Source organism: Vanessa atalanta, chromosome 6 (assembly GCF_905147765.1).
Source record: "Vanessa atalanta chromosome 6, ilVanAtal1.2, whole genome shotgun sequence".
NCBI lineage: Eukaryota > Metazoa > Arthropoda > Insecta > Lepidoptera > Nymphalidae > Vanessa > Vanessa atalanta.
Genome location: NC_061876.1, coordinates 13,359,112 through 13,377,589, shown reverse-complemented (window position 1 = coordinate 13,377,589; position 18,478 = coordinate 13,359,112). Strand labels below are relative to the sequence as shown.

At 35.0% G+C, this 18,478-nt stretch overlaps 3 protein-coding genes across 5 annotated transcripts; 2 read left to right on the top strand and 1 right to left on the bottom strand.

Annotated features, from left to right (window-relative positions):
• The first annotated feature begins 228 nt into the window (after nt 1-228).
• Nucleotides 229-3,220, top strand: LOC125064469 (protein CNPPD1). The gene is made up of 5 exons (XM_047671522.1): nt 229-422; nt 1,510-1,606; nt 1,684-1,889; nt 1,970-2,098; nt 2,180-3,220. The coding sequence occupies exons 1-5, from the start codon at nt 372-374 to the stop codon at nt 2,933-2,935; spliced, it is 1,239 nt and encodes a 412-aa protein (XP_047527478.1). The 5' UTR covers nt 229-371; the 3' UTR covers nt 2,936-3,220.
• A 129-nt stretch (nt 3,221-3,349) lies between these two features.
• On the bottom strand, nt 3,350-10,188 carry LOC125064468 (caspase-14-like). Of its 3 annotated transcripts, XM_047671520.1 has the most exons (10): nt 10,043-10,188; nt 8,120-8,407; nt 7,713-7,899; nt 7,276-7,356; nt 6,491-6,607; nt 6,026-6,204; nt 5,343-5,569; nt 4,935-5,110; nt 4,636-4,871; nt 3,350-3,998 (listed from the first exon to the last, which is right to left on the bottom strand). In XM_047671520.1, exons 2-9 carry the CDS (start codon nt 8,249-8,251, stop codon nt 4,654-4,656), a joined length of 1,317 nt encoding a protein of 438 aa, XP_047527476.1. In that variant the 5' UTR covers nt 8,252-8,407; nt 10,043-10,188; the 3' UTR covers nt 3,350-3,998; nt 4,636-4,653. The 3 variants fall into 3 exon arrangements, with proteins under 3 accessions (XP_047527476.1, XP_047527475.1, XP_047527477.1); XM_047671519.1 differs by lacking the exon at nt 3,350-3,998 and having other exon boundaries at nt 4,634-4,871; XM_047671521.1 differs by lacking the exons at nt 3,350-3,998; nt 8,120-8,407; nt 10,043-10,188 and having other exon boundaries at nt 4,634-4,871; nt 7,260-7,356; nt 7,713-7,851.
• Nucleotides 10,189-10,597: 409 nt separating this feature from the next.
• LOC125064470 (selenoprotein M-like) lies at nt 10,598-11,579 on the top strand. Its single transcript, XM_047671523.1, has 2 exons — nt 10,598-10,855; nt 10,930-11,579. The coding sequence occupies exons 1-2, from the start codon at nt 10,760-10,762 to the stop codon at nt 11,170-11,172; spliced, it is 339 nt and encodes a 112-aa protein (XP_047527479.1). The 5' UTR covers nt 10,598-10,759; the 3' UTR covers nt 11,173-11,579.
• The last annotated feature ends 6,899 nt before the right edge of the window (nt 11,580-18,478 follow it).

The window sequence follows — 18,478 nt, the reverse complement described above, 5'->3', positions numbered from 1 at the left end:
TGGGCGGTGGTAATCACTTTCCATCAGGTGAGCCTCCTGCTCGTTTGCCCCCAATAAAAAAAAAAAAATACAAGTGTTGCATACTTGAACAACCATTGGTCTAGTTAAAACTTGCACTATAACTATTTATTTATATATACCTTCCTAATTAATTACTATTCTTTATAGGTAATTATTTATGATTATACTATTATATTGTGACTTAAATGTCATCTGTCAAAATTTCGAGCAAACATTTTGATTTGTGGTTGTGGTCAGCCTATAGGTACCTAAGAATTATTTTATTTTCATTCTTAGGTATTTTATAAATTATCCATAACAAAAAATAGATGTTTTCGTACATCACAAAAGAGAAAACAGCATAAACCACCATGTCAAATGTATCAAAGAGGAGAAAGGAGGGATCAAGAGCCAAAATAAAGGTAAAAAGGAGGTCAAACACGACGTAGCCGAATCATACACAAAAACAAAATCAACATATTTTAATTTTGCGATATCGATGATAACGTTATGTTGGAATTGCTTCCTTAAAGTTATTCGCTGATTTAAATTATAAATGCGTGTTTTAACATAATAACTTAAGAACACTCGGTGTTTTTGTCAACAGGTTGGATGACGTATTACGATAACATTATCGTATTACTCACATGCTATTAGTTTTATAGAATAGCGAAATAATATCCATATTGCATACTATTTAACATCATGCAGCTTAATATGCATTTGTATGATATCGTTATTTCGTGAAGATTTATCTAAAATTATTCAATGGTGCTTAAGACTAGCAGTACCTAAAAATAACCTACTTCATGCATTAGGCAATAGTAAATTTGAAACCGAATCAATTTCATTTTATTTCTAAATCATACAAAGCTTTAAATTGTCATCTTCAAAATAATTCATAGCTATATTTTTGCATTAAAACTTCTATGACTCATATTTAATAGATTTCCTGTACAGATTGCAACATAGTAGAAGATGTGATTTACAAAATGACTGAACATGTTGATTGTCTTAACTATGTAAATCCCACAAAATTCATTCTGGAATAGCATTCTTCCCTTTCCGGAATCTGAAATAGCAAAGATGCTGTACATTCTTAATAATGAGATTAAACTGCAGAGACTCGAATCTATAGCTCATCTTTTTTATAGTTAAGCTTTACATCACCAAGCTACATTTGGGTCTAAGAAAGACCTATATACATAGATAAACTTGAAAAGCAAAATCTTATTTAACCCGTAATTGCCCAAATGTTTTTGTAATGGCAACTTTTTAGGTTGTATTTTTTACACAAAAATAATCTTAGATAAATACATTTCATTATTTTCAGTTTCAATAATTTATATATGATTTTATATACACTGATATCCAACATGACCCAAGAATATATTTGTAAGCCATTAAAAACAGATTTTTAGTTCTGCCCGATTAAGGGTTAATAAATTTACAAAATAGATTATATAACATATCAGAACTTATTTATATTCTTTATAATAAATTTTTCAGTCTATGGGAGACCACAAGGAATTTCTAAAGAGGATATCAAAAACGCTATACTATGGACAACTACCTACTTTGCCCTGTCTGAGCCTGCCTGTTACTGGTATGTAGTGTTTATGTCATATGAGAGACAAACTTTAATTTGGTATCCGACTTTTCAAAACCCAATGCCATTTGCAGAGATATCGTGCGAGCTGTGGTCGGTGCCGCAGCGCGGGCGCTCGCTGCGCCGCCTGCACGCGGACGCGGCGGCCGACATCGCGCGCTCGGCCTGCGTGTCGCCCTGCGCGCTCGTGCTCGCCATACTCTACCTCGAGCGTCTCAAACGCTGCAACCCCGACTACCTCTCTGCCGCTGCACCCGCTGATCTCTTTCTCGTCTCCTTGGTGATAAATTACGATATTTGGCGAGTCTTGTCGTATCCGACGAACGTTCCTTTACAGTTAATGTTCGTTTGTCGTCGCAGATGGTGAGCAATAAGTTTCTGCAAGACGACGGCGAAGACGACGAAGTTATATGTTCCGAGTGGGCGGTGTCGGGTGGCCTCGAGCTGGACCAGCTCAAAAAGCTCGAAGTGGAATTCCTTAATGCTATTGTGAGTATCTATGTCCTCATTTTCATTTATTTCCCAACATGAACCTAATCTTCATTGGTGTTAAAGCAACAATAATTTCAGGATTGGAATGTGTTTGTAAGCGAGAAATCATTCGAGGATGGTCTACTGTGGCTAGAGCGGCAGGTGGCACTTCGACAGGCTCAGCTTCGCGGTTTCTTCACATACTCTGACCTGGCGGTGGCGTGCAGTACGTCGCTGCTGAGCGAGTTGGCGCAGAGCGTGTCGACCGCCTGCCTAGGCGTCACGCTGAGCTACGTCAGCAGTCTGCTCACCCTCGTCACGTCAACCCTCGTCATATCGCACACGTGGTTGCCAGCGATGCAGACCCTGGCCGCTAGAGGCTCGTCGGTGGCCCTCGACGCGAATCTCGATCACAGCTATCGATCGGATCTTGAATCGCGACTCTCCAACGCCACTGTCGATCTACATACTTACGGCCTTCCAGACGAATCGACGACGGCATATAGTCTCCGATGCTGCGATGAGTGGTATAAGTACCAGAAAGAGAGCTCCCCTAAAAAGACATGGTACGATGGTGTCGTAGCTTACGACTGGAAATCTTTCGAAACATGGTGGTCGAAGACGTCCGTGCTAAATTGGCTCTACCAGAGCTCATTAATTAACCCTATGCAGAGATGGTTGGAAAAGATAAACCAATTTGTCGATTTTTTGAAAAAAGAAATGGACTACGATAAATCTTATACAAGTTCAGGTCGATGCAATACCGACGGTAAGATCAGCGAGGCGCGGTGTGTTAGCCAATGGCTCAATCTGAGTAAGCTGAGTGTATTCGTAGCTTCCATGTCCGATCGATAAGTTTTATACAATACGAAGGAGTGTTTCATATCAGCGACGATGCGGCGATATTTCCAAATAAAAATGTTATTTATTAAAAAGCTCAATAAAAAAAGCAATGTTGTTACATCACCTACAGTTACGAGGTATTCAGTCATTAATGTTATACACCTTCCTAGAACATTAACTAGAATTTAGTTAAAAATTACAAAACGAGACATAGTTTTTACATTTGGAACTTAGTATGTGAAACCTTACAACTGATCTATTGATGTAACAAAAAAGAACAAAAAAAAATACTGTATATATTTTTGTATTCGATGTATAATTGATGTAAAGTTATTAAAGAAACATCACTTTAAAATGGTATCACTTTTTATTATCCTATGTTTTATAAATAGTTAAAAAATATATATTCAAAATACACTCAAAGAGTACACATTATTATACAGTCACATCAGTTCGATATATTCATAGTGTTGATAACGAACAAGAACTGGACAGTACTCCTTGTTTTGTTGTCAACTTACGTATTTCGTACAGTTAAATTAAAAAGTTCAGTGAGAATATGTCTTTAAAACGTTTCAATATTTATACAATGTTCAAGTTTAAAAAATAAGTCATATTACAAGTTACATACAAAAATTACGCCAAAAAGTATGGAATGTAGGTTCTACCAAAAAAAAAATGGCTGCACTGATCTGGTTGCCGCTTTTAGTCCTTACAAATTAAATGAACCAGTTCTATACCAAAGATAATTGTTTTCATTTCCATTGTTATAAATCCATTATCTGTCGATTCTATTAATCATACATATAATTACAATCATTAAAGACACCAAAAATTCAAATTGATAAAAAATTAAAGCTTTCGAATGACACTTCATAGTACTACATAGTATGCTAGTGATCAACTTGAGCGAGCTTTTTGAGCAACGAAATTTTGCAGCATATAGGAGAGCACAGTTAACCCCCTCCCCCCTTTCTGTCCGCGTCGCCCGCAGTGCACACTTCAGGCGGCGGTACTCACTTAGGGATGGCAGTAAATCAGTATTTACATTATTTATAGTTTGTAGGCTGCACATCTGTAAGGAGGCTTATGTTATTAACTAAATAAAAACCTTTATAAATATTTTTTATTAAATAAAGTAAGTAACGCAAACTAATTGTGTTATAAAATAAGGAATCCTATATATTTATGGGTTTCTCTATTCCCTCACTCAAATAATCCGATGGGTCGACCAATCCGACACAATCGGAAGGGTTTCAGGGTTCAGGAACCAACAATTTTACGAGCTTTCTGTCCAACTTACAGACTCCGGGCTACTAAGATTCTTCGAACTAACACACCCAATAACTTGTCGTCCTACATGTTCATTCGTATGGTTTCTAATTTCTATCAATAATAGAAAAAATTGAGCTGGAGCGTAGATCCTTATTGATGTTGCCCTTACTTGTTATGATTGCGTGTACTTTAATTAAATAATAATTAGAATAAGTTAACACAATTTATATTTTGTAAATTGAAACATAAATACCATAAATGCACGTAGGTGGAACAAACTTTCTTAAAAATTGACTAATTTTAAGAGATCTAGTAAATTTATTTAAATTACGATTAAGAGAGAAAAGTAAGTATTAGTCAATCATTTAAAATAGATATGATGTTCAAAGGGGCCCTTCGCTACGGGCAAGTGAGTTAATCATTAAATATCCACGCACCGGCAGGGATTCCCGAGGTCACTGCGACTCGTAGAGGCCGGGGTGCAGGTAGAGCCGGCAGTTGAAGCCCCAGCGGTCGACCGACGAGGTCTGCACGAGGAAGGCGGCGTGCAGGCGCTTGTCCACCAGCGTGAACAGCTTCTCGACGTGGCAGTCGTGCGCGCGCGCCGCGAACACCTCGCACAGCGCCTGGATGTACCACGAGCCCGCCGCGTTGTCGCGGTACGCCACGTTACCTGCACCGCGACACCGTCAGCCCCACGCATGGCGCCCTCCGCCCCGCCCTGCCGCGTACGTACCCGGCACCGTGGAGTGCGCGATGAGTATGTCGGAGTACACGCGGTCGCGCGGCGCGGGCGCGTCGGGCGGCGCCAGCAGCGGCGGCGCGGGCGCCGGCGGGGCGCCGCGACTGGCGCCGCGACTGGCGCCGTCCGTCACGGCGCCCGGGCGCCACACGGACTCCTCGTTGTTTCCGCTGCCGACACAAACTTTATTTAACCGACTTTTTTTTTTTTTTAAATAAACGTACAGTAAAAATATTGTAGGTTTTTTTAGAAAACTACGCTTTTACATTTTTTTATTGTAATAATGATCCAGCTGAACCTTCGTTTTCGCGTCATTAAATCAACTCATGTTATATTTTGTAAGCAATTCATGACGGTCGAATCTTGACCAATGAGCGACCACTAGAGATAATAAATGCTCACCGACACAGCTGGAAGATGAACACCTTGGGCACTCCCTGTAGAGCGGGGAAGTTCTTGTTGTTGAAGTAGTCTATGATGTCCCTAATGGCGATGAGGCCACCGTCCTTGCAGCGGATGTCGTTGTCGGAGCTGCGCGGACGCTCGTACCCGTGCGACGACACCACGATGAAAACGCACTCCGCCCCCCCCACCACCTCCTTCAGACCCTTCAGCGTCTCCAGGGTTTGCTGCAAACGACAAGCTCATCGATAACATACATACATATCGGGTAACATTACGCTAAATATATCATGACCTATATAAATATATCACAGAGCGGAACGTATGTTTAAGGATCAAATAAAGTAGAGCACTTTGTGTTATACGAAAGATCGTCTTGAAAAACGGAAACTTTGTATTGGATGCTTTGGACGAGGACGAAAACGATCAACTCAAGTTTCATGATTGCACAATATAAAAGAGTATGCTATAAGTATTTTAATATGAAAGAAGCTAGGAATACTAATTGATTCATAAATTCTAAGTCAAAATATTCTCTATAATGTTTTAATACATAGAGAAATCAACGAATACGAACTCGGCAACGTTCACCGCGTACTTGCCTAAGCAACTAGCATCAGAGAATGCCCTAAGGCATTCTCTGATATGCTAGAGCCTGGAGGGATACTATAATGAATAGCTACCGATTTAGTGAGGTCCTGGTAGGAGATGACCTTGAAGCCGATCTCGTCGAAGAGGTACTTCAGGTTCTTGCAGTCGACGTCGACGCCGTTCCGGTAAGGCTCCAGGTTGTTGAACTCCACGTAGCTGAACACCACGAGGAACCCGCGCCGACGCCCACGCGTGCGGTACAGCGGGATGTCTGCGGACACGACTTTCACGTTATGTATTTATATGTAAAAATATAATAGTATGGTATATAGCAGATAACATTTTTATAATTACTTACTTCATCATATGATGCCTTTTAGTTATTAACTGATTACGTATTGTCACAACAGATGCTGAATATAGACTTATTAACCTATTTAAGTCGTGAAAAACTTATTAACTTTTAACAACTTTAAGTTAACTTAAATCTATTAATTTGACCTTGATTAAAGACTTGTGACGTTAAAGTATTTATATGATCAAAATGTTAGGCATACCACTGTCATTATCTTCAAAAAACGTAGTAGATTTGACAACATGGAAGTGAGGTATGGTGGTGGGGTCCGGCAAGCGCGCGGGGGCAGCGGGGGCGCGGGGCGCGGGCGGCGCGGGGTCTGCGGACACACGCACGTACACACTCACACCGGCACATGGGCTCGCACCCAGACGCAGTGGCGGACTAAACCCGTCAGGGGCCCGGGGCGGCAAAGCTGAATGAGGCACCCCAGCTTTAAAAAAATGTATTTTTGCAAGCTTTTTGCTAAGTTAACATTTGTGTGTAAAATGTTTATTTTTAAAAAGGTCTTACCTGTTCACGAAAATATCAGTACACACTAATAAGCTATTAAATATGAACGTGATGAAAATGAATGAATTTTACATTTAAAATTCATTATTTTTTTTTACATTTAAAGGCCATTGTTTATTTTTCGACGTTATTTAGTGGATTTAAATGTACGCGTACAAGAGTGAATTATTTGCCCTTTTTGATACAGGGATTCCTGGGGTTGGACGTATTCAGCGAAGTTAAAAGAATGATAAGAATATTAGTACCGCGTAAAAAGTCTAGATGGCTGAAGAGAGTAGTGTTTTGATCTTAATGAAATTATGTAAGAACTAAGCACATTTTTAAAGTCTTGTTAAGAATTTGATCAGAGGAACGCGGATTCATTTGGGGACCCCAAGAGTGGAGGCCCGGGACGAGCCAACCCTTCCTCCCCCCTCTTAGTCCGCCACTGCACAGACGATCATTTTAAAGAAACGCACTTGTTCCGTTACCCACTTTTATTGACGTCGGTTGCATTCTTGGTCTTTAGTTTCTCGGTGCACAAGCTGACGAAATTCTTTTCATTCGAGCCGACACCTAGAAACAGAAAAAAAACATAGGTGGTACACATGTATATGCATTTGATATAAGTTTTATCTGCGGAACATTAAGTTCTACTAGGAATAATTTTCTTTTCGCCGTGACTACAATTGTTCAGAATAAAACGCATTATCGATTATCACATATAAATAGGTCTCTCAGAATGTCAGGAACAGTACATGGTGTTCACATAATCCCGTATAAGTGAGGGCTGATAAAATTTATACAAACATTAAGAAACATTGTTGAATACTCATTTATTAATTATTATTGATATGTTTATATTTTAGTAATTTCCTGAGGCAGTTATTTAATATTTAAAGTTTCAAGTTTGTTTATTATGGTATATTCACTTGTGCTCGGCACGGGGTTTCTTTGTCGACGTGCATGCAGAGAGCTGTTGGGGTCGAGGTCCCGCACTATGTCCCAATACCCGTTTTCTGAAAGTGCGTCTAACAAATGACCAAAAGCCTGGGGTCCGCGTCGTGTAACATCCAAATACAACTGGCGCTTACGATACTTAGCATCTTTGCTTACATCCTGAAAAAAAAAAAACAAATAAAAAATTTCATACATATTTTTGGTTATATAATAATGGATAGAATTCTAATCTTAAGATTACCTAATATAACCATGTTAGGTTATGTTAAGATTACAATTGTTTCAATTACATCTATTAAATAAAATTTTAATTAATATTGTTAGAAGTAAGTAAAGTTTCCAAACAATTGACAATAAAACTATGTTATACATTTTTTACCTTATATGGTTCAATCATCCGCTCAGAGAAAACTCCTTTTTCGTACAGGGATGAGACCATTACATCCAGATCTGTTTGTTCCACGAGAGATATAAAATTGTTTTGTATTGCCTTGCGATCCTCGTCTTGCATTTTAAATATTTCTGCTTAAGTACTAATAATAAGTGAAATATTTTCACAGTGGAGACTGATAATGCATCTAACAGTGGTTGCTCTCGTTGCAGTTACAATGCAAAATAATTATGTGAGCGTTTTGGCACTGTTGCTGCCTCACGGGATACTGCTGTCCTATAAAGTAATTATTTATAAAATATAAGGAAAATAGTCTAAGAAAGAAGAGTTGTGAATCAGAAAATCCTAATTGATTATTCAATGGGAATATATTTGGTGCAACTCATATTTGTAAGTCCACGTCTTTTTCTTTGGGGGAAGGCAATAGAGAAGGAAGAAAAACGAAGTCTTGTTGTTATTTTAAAACACTTTTTTCTTTTGTTTAACTATTTTTAAAATAATGATTTGTGTGTTTGGGTGTGAAAATTAATTTATCCAGAGTAATATCAAACTAAGTGCTTGAAACTTTAAAATTAATTGGTTGTAATGGTTTCTCAAATATTGTATCTATCAATACAAAAACCTAACAAGTCATTTGCAATCTATTTTCCATACTCTCTTAATTTACTTAAATCTTTACCCAGCTTGGCTGACATTAATTGATAAACATCACTTCTCCTAATATCTCTCTAACTATTGAAATTTTATTAAGAGTTAATACAATTTTTATTGAATATAAATATGAAAATATAACTACTTTGTTACTACTGTGTCTTCTACACAGTTTCTGTCATTGATAACTTTGAGATAAGATAAGTTACTCAAACAACAATGGACAGAACAATAAAACTACATACTACAAGATACATTGTTTTTTTTTATGAAATAGGTAAGCAAACCGTTCACAACCACCCATACACTTTGGTGCTATAAGAAATTTAAATCATCCCTTACATCAATAATGTGCCACCAACATTGTAAACTTAGTTATTATGTCCCTCGTGCCTGTAGTTCCACTTGTTCACTCACCCTTCAAACCGAAACACAAAAATATAAAGTATTGCTGCTTTCCAATAGGTTATATGAGTGGTAAGTTTTAAGATAAATTAATAATACAATTTCATGTTTTACACAAATATATATTACAATTATTATAATTGTTTGCAAACAAATACATTTTGTTGCTTATAGTAAATATACAGTAGAAATAGATTTAATTCTATATCAGTCAACTGACAACAGAAGAATGTTTGAAGGTGTGCAAATCAATGTCATACTCATTGTGAACATAATAATGTAATTTTAACTACAATCTTCTCTATGCCGGGTTTCAAATAAAATATTCATATATCATAATCATAAAATCAACATTATTTGCAGATTGCACTATAGTTAACTCAGTTTGAAGCAGAACAACAATGCCTTTTACCATAATAAGTCAGATATTCACCACCAGTGACCTTTTGCAGCAGCTTCTTGTTGAAAACCACCAATACTAATTCACTGGTTACACTTGATTTGAATTTATATATACAGGGGATTTTAGATCAACTAAGATTGTAGCGCCAGTGTCCATGGGCGAAAAAGATCATTTATAATATTGGATTGCAGAGAATTGACATTGGGAGGAATGACTAATGCAATTTCAGTGTTAATTCGTATGAACAGAAAAGTAAGGCTATGAAAGTATTTAAATATTTATCAATCGAATTTTTAAGTGGATCGTGTCCTTAATACCAATTTAAACAATTAAATAAATCTGGCACGACAAATGTTACAATATCAAAATTCTCCAAGAAGAGTATTTTAATGAAGTTTGTTTATTATAACATTGTAGCAGAGAGTATTTTATAGGAATATGGTACCTTATACCTTATAGGAGTGGCGATACTGGTGCAAATAAATTCCGATACTAATGGGATATCGAAGAAAACACTTGAAAACAGAGGAAATAGCGTTTGTTTTGTTGCTACAACTTTTATAAATTGTATCATGTCCTGTCAACCAGTCAGCTGTCAGACCACTTGGCACTAGGATTACAGACAACAAAGACTAGAAGACTAGACGACAGATAGTAGATGTCTTAAATTGGCGGAGAAAGATCAATTTATATATATATATATATATATATATTTCAATTGTTCGTTATCGTTCTTTGTGCTACATGGTTCGATGATTTTTTTTTGCGTTTTTCGTATTCTATTTACATTTAAAAAATAAAAATTAAAATCATTATTTTAATATAAAATTAGTTGGTTAGTTAGTTAGGGAAATAACTGTTTTTAAACTATACATAGAAAACAAAGAAAATATACATGCACTCAATGAAAGTTTTTATTTAATTTCTATTTTTATGATAAGTCAGTACATTATAGTTATCTGTGACTAAATATGTCAAAATAAAACGTAGTGGTTACTGAGTGGTTACTCAATGACCAATAGCTTTTTCTGTTAGAGATAACAGAGTAAGATAGGTCGTTAATCTATATTTAGGATTCTTGTGACTGTAAAAAGTAAGTCAAAATATTGAAACTGTCATTTCGATTTTGTATATCGACTTATTAGTACTATATTGAAACTAATCCTAAAATGTCCCACATAATAAAAATATTATTACTCACAATTTGCATCGCAACTTCGAGTTTAGCCTATGAGAATTCTGATATTGTATCAGCAAGAATCGAGGTAATAATTTGAAATACCTAGGCTTAATATTGTATTTACTTAAAATTTTATATTAAACTAAATATTTATTACAGACATGTAGAGGTTGTTCCTTGAATCGTCTTCCTGAAGTGAAAAATTTCGTCATGGAAGACGCCCCATTCTACGAACGCCTGGAAGTTCAATTCATAACTGGCGCTCCCCCAATACTTATTATTCTGGGTGAAAACGATAATGAATTGGAACGAATTGCTCTATCAAAACTAAATAGAGTTGAATGTAATGACATACTTCTTCAAAAAGGATTTAATAAGAAAAATAAAAAAGAAGAATTTTAAAAAATTGTCGTAAAATATCTGCAATTTATTTGAAATAAGGTAAAATGAATATAATACATTTAGAAAAAGATAACTTAATTAATATAATTTCCTGTCCAAATCAATTGAAAGAGAAAACAATGTACATTAAAATTTAATGAGGAATAATTTTGCAATTTTTATTAACTTATGATTACTATCTGTCCTTAATATGTATTTTGTTTTGACTGTGGAGTGTGGCGGTATTTGATACAATTGATAGAATCTTATCATTGATTATGAAAATGACTAAAACATGTTCTGTAGTATTTTTTTAAGTCTTATTCTGCATGTAATATAACTATGTATTAAACATTTACATTCCTTATAATGTAAGAAAGTAGAATTGAAAACAACTAGCATTTACTTGATTGCATTATATTTCATAATGTATGTATTTCTGTAATAAATATTTTAAAAAAAATTGACTATCTTAGTATTTGTACCTGTATTTGATTGTATTAATTATTTTATTTAACAATAAGAGTTTACAGATTGTAACCAAAGCCAAATGAAGTAGTAAAGAATAGCCTGTTGTACTTCCATTTAGCCAATACCTTTGATTCATCTAAATTTAAATAAGGTTAATAATGTAATGTTGACTTAAAGACAACATGTATATATGTTGCAGGCAACTAGCATAATTAGCCATCCAATGAAACGCATAGCCACTTTACTAACTTGTTCAGTCAGCGGTCTTCATTGACACTTAGCCAATTCATTTCCGTTCATAGAATATGGAAACTTGCTTTAGACTTCTTTTTAAATTGGTTAAAAAAGCCCTAACTCTCTCTCTAACTCTATTTAGTCTTCTTGATCTGACTCCTAACTTAAAGTGCCCTGATCCTGAGATATTAGCAAAAATAAATATTGTAATTCTAACCATACAATTAGCTTGTTTATACAACTTGGAAAACAAAGTTGTCTTCGGCGCTACGGGATGTGCACCACCTTCGCCTTCCGTATCAGGCACATCGTGCCTGTGCTTTGTTACATCAGGCGGGTGCTGCACACCCTTCGCGTAAGACTAAGACTAACAAGACCAAATTGAGTTAAGAGTTTGAGATTCGGTATAGTAACAATTTTGCGCAATCAAATGTATAAATCTGAGGCTTCTAGCAAAGTGATCAAAAGAAACCACAATAACTATATTCTTGTAATCAATGTAGGGCTTTGTGCAAGCCCGTCTGGGTAGGTACCACCCTCTCATCAGATATTCTACCGCCAAATAACACTACACTGTATTGTTGTGTTCCGGTTAGAAGGGTGAGCGAGCCAGTGTAATCACAGGCACAAGGGACATAACATCTTAGTTCCCAAGGTTGGTGGCGCATAGGTGATGTAAGGAATGGTTAATATTTCTTACAGCGCCTTTGTCTATGGGCGGTGGTGACCACTTACCATCAGGTGGCCCATATGCTCTTCCGCCAACAATGCCATAGAAAAAAAAATATAGCACTTTGTTTCCCCAAAATCGTGCGGCGTAATTTTAAGCTCAATCCTTTTTTTGCTGCGGCGCGGCGGCGTTAATTATTACGTAATTACTAACAAAAGTTATGATGTCAAACAAAAATTCACTTTTAAAGTACTTTCGGTTTTTTTTTAAGTCCTTCGGCTGCGAACGACGTAATTGGCGCGATAACTATCAATATAAATATTATTATTTACATGTGACTCCATATTCTATGAATGGAACTGGAAGTTGTATTGGCCGATGTCATTCAGGCCGCTGGTTGAACGGCTGCTGTTAATTAAAATGCTAATTTAACCAGTTGGCTGCGCCATATTTATTTTGGAAAAGTTCAGGCGTTATATTGAAACGGACTCTAAGCGTTGTTTAGTTTTGGTACACTTGCGATTTGATCTATTATCGATCCCACCTTGTACTAGCGAAATTACGATGGATCGGGTATACGATATTATATGCTTAATTGCTATTTTGTGAAATCGAGTTTTGGCAAAACATACAAATTTTTGATATTTGTCAAAATGCTGTATACATAAAATGGTAATTTCTTTACTACCTATAAGTTTTTCGGCAAGATTTGCAGTCAAGAAGTGAGAAGTATTATAAGTATTTAGTGGGAAGTATTTTGAACAAATCTTCACATTTGAAAAAAAGCTCCTATGAATAAGATTTGAACGCTGTTTTGGCTGTGTTGGGTTTAGTTCTCGGAAAAAAAAGATTTCTTGTTATATTATTTCCATAGTCATGAACTTTCAAATTTCAACATCTATCAAGAACTGAAAGTTGAAGACAGATTTGGGATAAATAATTATTTTCGTTGTACACAGAGTGACTTTTCAAAACTTTTACCATTATTATAAAGCGACCTCCACTTAACGCAGTGATGTAGTACATTTTCGGCGAAATGTATTCCTATGCTAAAATGAAGCATGAAATCAACGATTCCTCCTCCCACGGCCGAACGCGGAGAGGGGGAATGATTTCATTTTTTCAAACATTCCCATATTTTATTTTAAAAAATTGCAAAATAAAACTAATTTTACATGGCGTGCTTTCGTGAGATAATAGACGACAAGCAGTGGCGGACTAAGTCCATCAGAGGCCCGAATGAATGAGGCAGCCCAGCTTTAAAAAAAATGTAGTTTTACAAGCTTTTTATTTAGTTTACATTTGTGTGTATAAATAAGTGTTTATCTTAATTAAAAAAAAGTCTTTGAAGGGAAATGGGGTAGGTATAATAAGACACGTCTGCACTGTTTGACAATGTTTTTAATAATGAATATTAAATAATCAAGTAAAGCTGTTCGTTGATTGAATGAGTGGTGAGCGAATGTGAATGAGTGAAAGATTGAATAATATAATGAAAGAGAAATCTATTATGTATAGAGGCTTGAATTTTTGTATATTCCAACAGTCCCCCTCAAAAATACAAGTTAATATAATATAACAATACCATAACATAATTTCTTTCATTACTCATTTTTACAAATAAAATACTAACTATTTAGTTACATAAACCATAGTTTTATTTATTAAATAAACTCATTCCTTCATTTACTTGATTAACACAAAACATGAATTATTTTTCAAAACAAATTTAAATTCTTTCTTAATTCTATAAATCTCTTGGAGGGTATCGCTTTTGTGAACATGTCAGCTAGTTGATTTCCTGTGGAAATAGGTTCTAGCTTTATTATTTGATTAGCGATTTGTTCCCTAATAAAATGATATTTTATATCTATGTGCTTAGATTTTTTGTGATTTGTGGGGTTATTGGCAATACATATACAACTATTATTGTCTTCAAATATTACAATAGGCTCTGTTATTTGTATAGAAATACTATTTAACAATGACCTTATCCAGACTGCTTCTCTCACAGCCTCAAAGAGAGCCATGTATTCAGCTTCCGTTGAAGAGACGGCGACAGTATTTTGTTTTCGTGTGGTCCACGAAATTGTACAATTATTAAAGGCCTTAAACAAATAGCCAGTTGTACTTTTTCTGTCGTTCTCGTCACCTCCCCAGTCGGAATCTGCATACCCACTTATTATCTCTTTATATTCAGATTTTTTATAAACCAATTTTAAATTAATTGTACCTTTAATGTATCGTAAGAGATGTTTTAAATATTTCCACAACTCTTCGTTATTTTTAGATTGATATCTACTTAATATATTAATACAAGCACAAATATCTGGCCTTGTGCAAAGCATTGCATACATAAGGCATCCTATAACATTTTTACAAGGTGCATCATAGTGAGTGTCTGAATTTAAAGCTACAAAATTGATTTTAGAAGGAAAAGGTGAATTCGATGGATTACAATCTTTCATAGAAAATTTATTTAGAACATTTTGCAAATATGTTGTTTGATCTAAAGAAATTGTATTAGTTGTTCTTTGAATTCTAATACCAAGAAATAGTTTTAAGTCCTTCAAATCAGTCATTTGAAATTTTTGCATTAAACTGTTTTTAAACGCTTGTAATAAATTACTATTTTTAGTAGTAATAATTAAATCATCAACGTACAGAACTATATACACGTTTTTATCTATACAATTTTTATCTAATATGTACAGACAAGGATCTAATTCAGAGTTCTTAAAACCCATTTCCTTGAGAATGAGATCGAACCGTGCATACCAACACCTGGACGACTGCTTTAGGCCATATAATGTTTTATTCAATTTACAAACCTGGTTATTACTTGCTAAAATACCTTCCGGTACTTCCATATAAATATTTTCTTTCAATATACCATTTAGAAACGCGGTTTTAACGTCCATGTGGTGTAAATGTAAATCAAACTGATTTGCCAGTGCTAATATAAATCTAAAAGTAGTTATCCGAGCCACTGGTGCGAACGTTTCGTGATAGTCTTGTAAATACTCTTGAGTGAAACCTCGAGCAACCAACCGAGCTTTATAACGTGTAGGTTCACCAAATTCATTATTTTTAATTGTAAATACCCACTTGCAACTTATAATATTAACATTTTTCGGTCTAATAACTAATGTCCACGTTTGGTTGCTTCGAAGCGACTCAATTTCATCGTGTATAGCGTTCAACCACTTATCAGAATCGTGCCTATCGAAAATATTCTTATATGATGTAGGTAAAGATTGCGTATCATTAAAAAGAGATAAAAATAAATCAGGATCGTGCATTTGCTTATAATTCTTTGGGGGTAATTCTCGAATTCTTTCGCTACGTCTTAAATTAGTGGTATTCGATGAACCGTCCAACGAATTGTCATTAAAAGAATCTTGTTGTTGATCTATTTTTAGCTTTGCCGAATCAATTTCGGGCTTACTAAATTTTGAAAGGGTTTCAATGTTGTCACTACTGCTACGTGTAGGGCGTGATTTTTCAAAGTTTAACTCGTCAAAAATAACATCGCGAGCTATAAAAACTTGATTATTTTCGATATTGAATAATCTATAACCGTTTGCATCGTAACCGATCAATATTGACTTGAAAGATTTCTCATCAAATTTAGTTTTTCTAGCTTTGTTATGAACGTATGCAGTAGATCCAAACATTTTTAAATGATTTATTTTCGGCCTTTTACCATGCCACATTTCGTATGGTGTTTTATTTATCAGAGTTTTAGTGGGTAGTATGTTAATTAAATAAGTAGCTGTTAAAACAGTTTCACCCCAAAATATTTTATTTAATTTCGCACTTGTAACCAATGTTCGAGCCATTTCGGTTAATGTACGATTCATTCTTTCTGATACACCATTTTGCTGTGGGGTGTAAGGAACCGTTAAATGATACATTATCCCTTTTTCAACACAAAATTCTTTGAATTCGTTTGAAAGATACTCTCGGCCATTATCGCAATATAAATTAACAACTTTAGAATTAAATAAATTTTCACATTTTGTTACGTAGTCTTTCATACATTTATATGCTTCAGATTTAGAATGCATCAAATACGTTACTGTATAATGAGTAAAATCGTCAATAAAAGTAATAAAATAATTTTTATCATCAAATGTAGGTGGTGTAATAGGACCACAAATATCGGAATGAACTATAAAAAGTGGCCTATTTCTGACTGATTTATCTTTTGATTTTGCAAAGGGCAACCGCGACTGTTTACCAAGTATGCAAGACTCACATAATGTATCATTAGGCATAATATCATTAATTAGGTAACTATCATCAATTAAGTTTTTTAGAATGTTAAATTTATTTTTGTTTAAGTGACCTAGACGCTTATGCCATAGTTCGTAAGATGTAGAAGTTTGAGACAAATTTAAATTATGTTGAGATCGCGTATGCACTTGAAAAACTAATTTAAATAAATTATTACTGATAACACTCGATACTAAACACTTGATACTATTGTTAATATAAACACTGTTATTTTTAAATATAACAACCATACCTCCTTGTTGAATACGATATACAGATATTAAATTACATGGCACGTCCGGCGCATATAATACATTATTAATCGCCCCTTGAAAACCTAAATTAGTAGTGACATTTATTGTACCTTTACCAAACGCTTGAATGCTTTCATTGTTCTTAGCTATACCAATTTTAATCGGTATTGTGAAGTCTGAGTAGGAAGAAAATAATTCCTTACTATTTACAACGTGGTCAGTTGCACCCGAATCTAAAATGAAAACAATATTATTAATATGATATTTATAAGAATTTGACAACTTACACGTTGAAAACATAAATGCGAAACTGTCCTCGTTATCGTTTCTGATTTGCAAAGCGCTCGCAGCTGCTGTTTTACTGCCGCTACTACCTCCATTTTGTTGTAACTTTTTGAAAAATCGACAATCCTTCTTCATATGATTTCGTCGTCCACAATAATCACAATATAATTTTGAAATTTTATATGATGAATTTCCGGTGTATGACTTCTTTTTATAATAATTATATGATTTCCTTTTATCGAATCCAATTTTGTTCTGCGATTTGAATTTATTCGTTGATGTATGTAAAACTTTGAGTTCTGTCGTCGTGGTATTCTTTAGTTTGACTTCGTGATCTAGAAGACGAGTTTTTACAAAAGATAGATGCAATTGTTCCTCTCCAAGTGTTTCCAGTGCCGTTATAACACCATCGTATGATGTGGGTAGAGTTAAAAGTAAATGTGATATTTTATCCATCTCATCCAATTTTGCACCAGCCGATATTAATTCAGTAATTATATTATCGAAATTGTTAAAATGTTCGAATAGTGTCACATCTGGCTGTAGTTTCATATTAAGTAACTGTTTACGTAAAGCTAATTGAGTCGCTAAGCTCCTCCGCTCATATACTTTGTCTAGTTCGGCCATTATGGATTTTGCAGTAGAAGAACCTCTTGCAAAGCTTAAAAATGTGTCACCCAAGTAATCTACAATCGTACCTTTTGCTAGCATATTCTTCTTAATCCACTCATTATCTGGTATTGGTGGTGGTTCTTCGTCAATAACAGGCAATAACTGCATTTCTTCTAGTAGTGACCTTATACGAAACTTCCAAGTACTATAGCGATCACCGTTAAATTGTTGTATATTTCTTTTACTTCGCGAATCCATTTTGAGTAACACTTTTACTATTAATTTTAATTATTTAAACAACTTTAAACATGACCTGGGCCCATAACCTGAAGGGAAATGGGGTAGGTATAATAAGACACGTCTGCACTGTTTGACAATGTTTTTAATAATGAATATTAAATAATCAAGTAAAGCTGTTCGTTGATTGAATGAGTGGTGAGCGAATGTGAATGAGTGAAAGATTGAATAATATAATGAAAGAGAAATCTATTATGTATAGAGGCTTGAATTTTTGTATATTCCA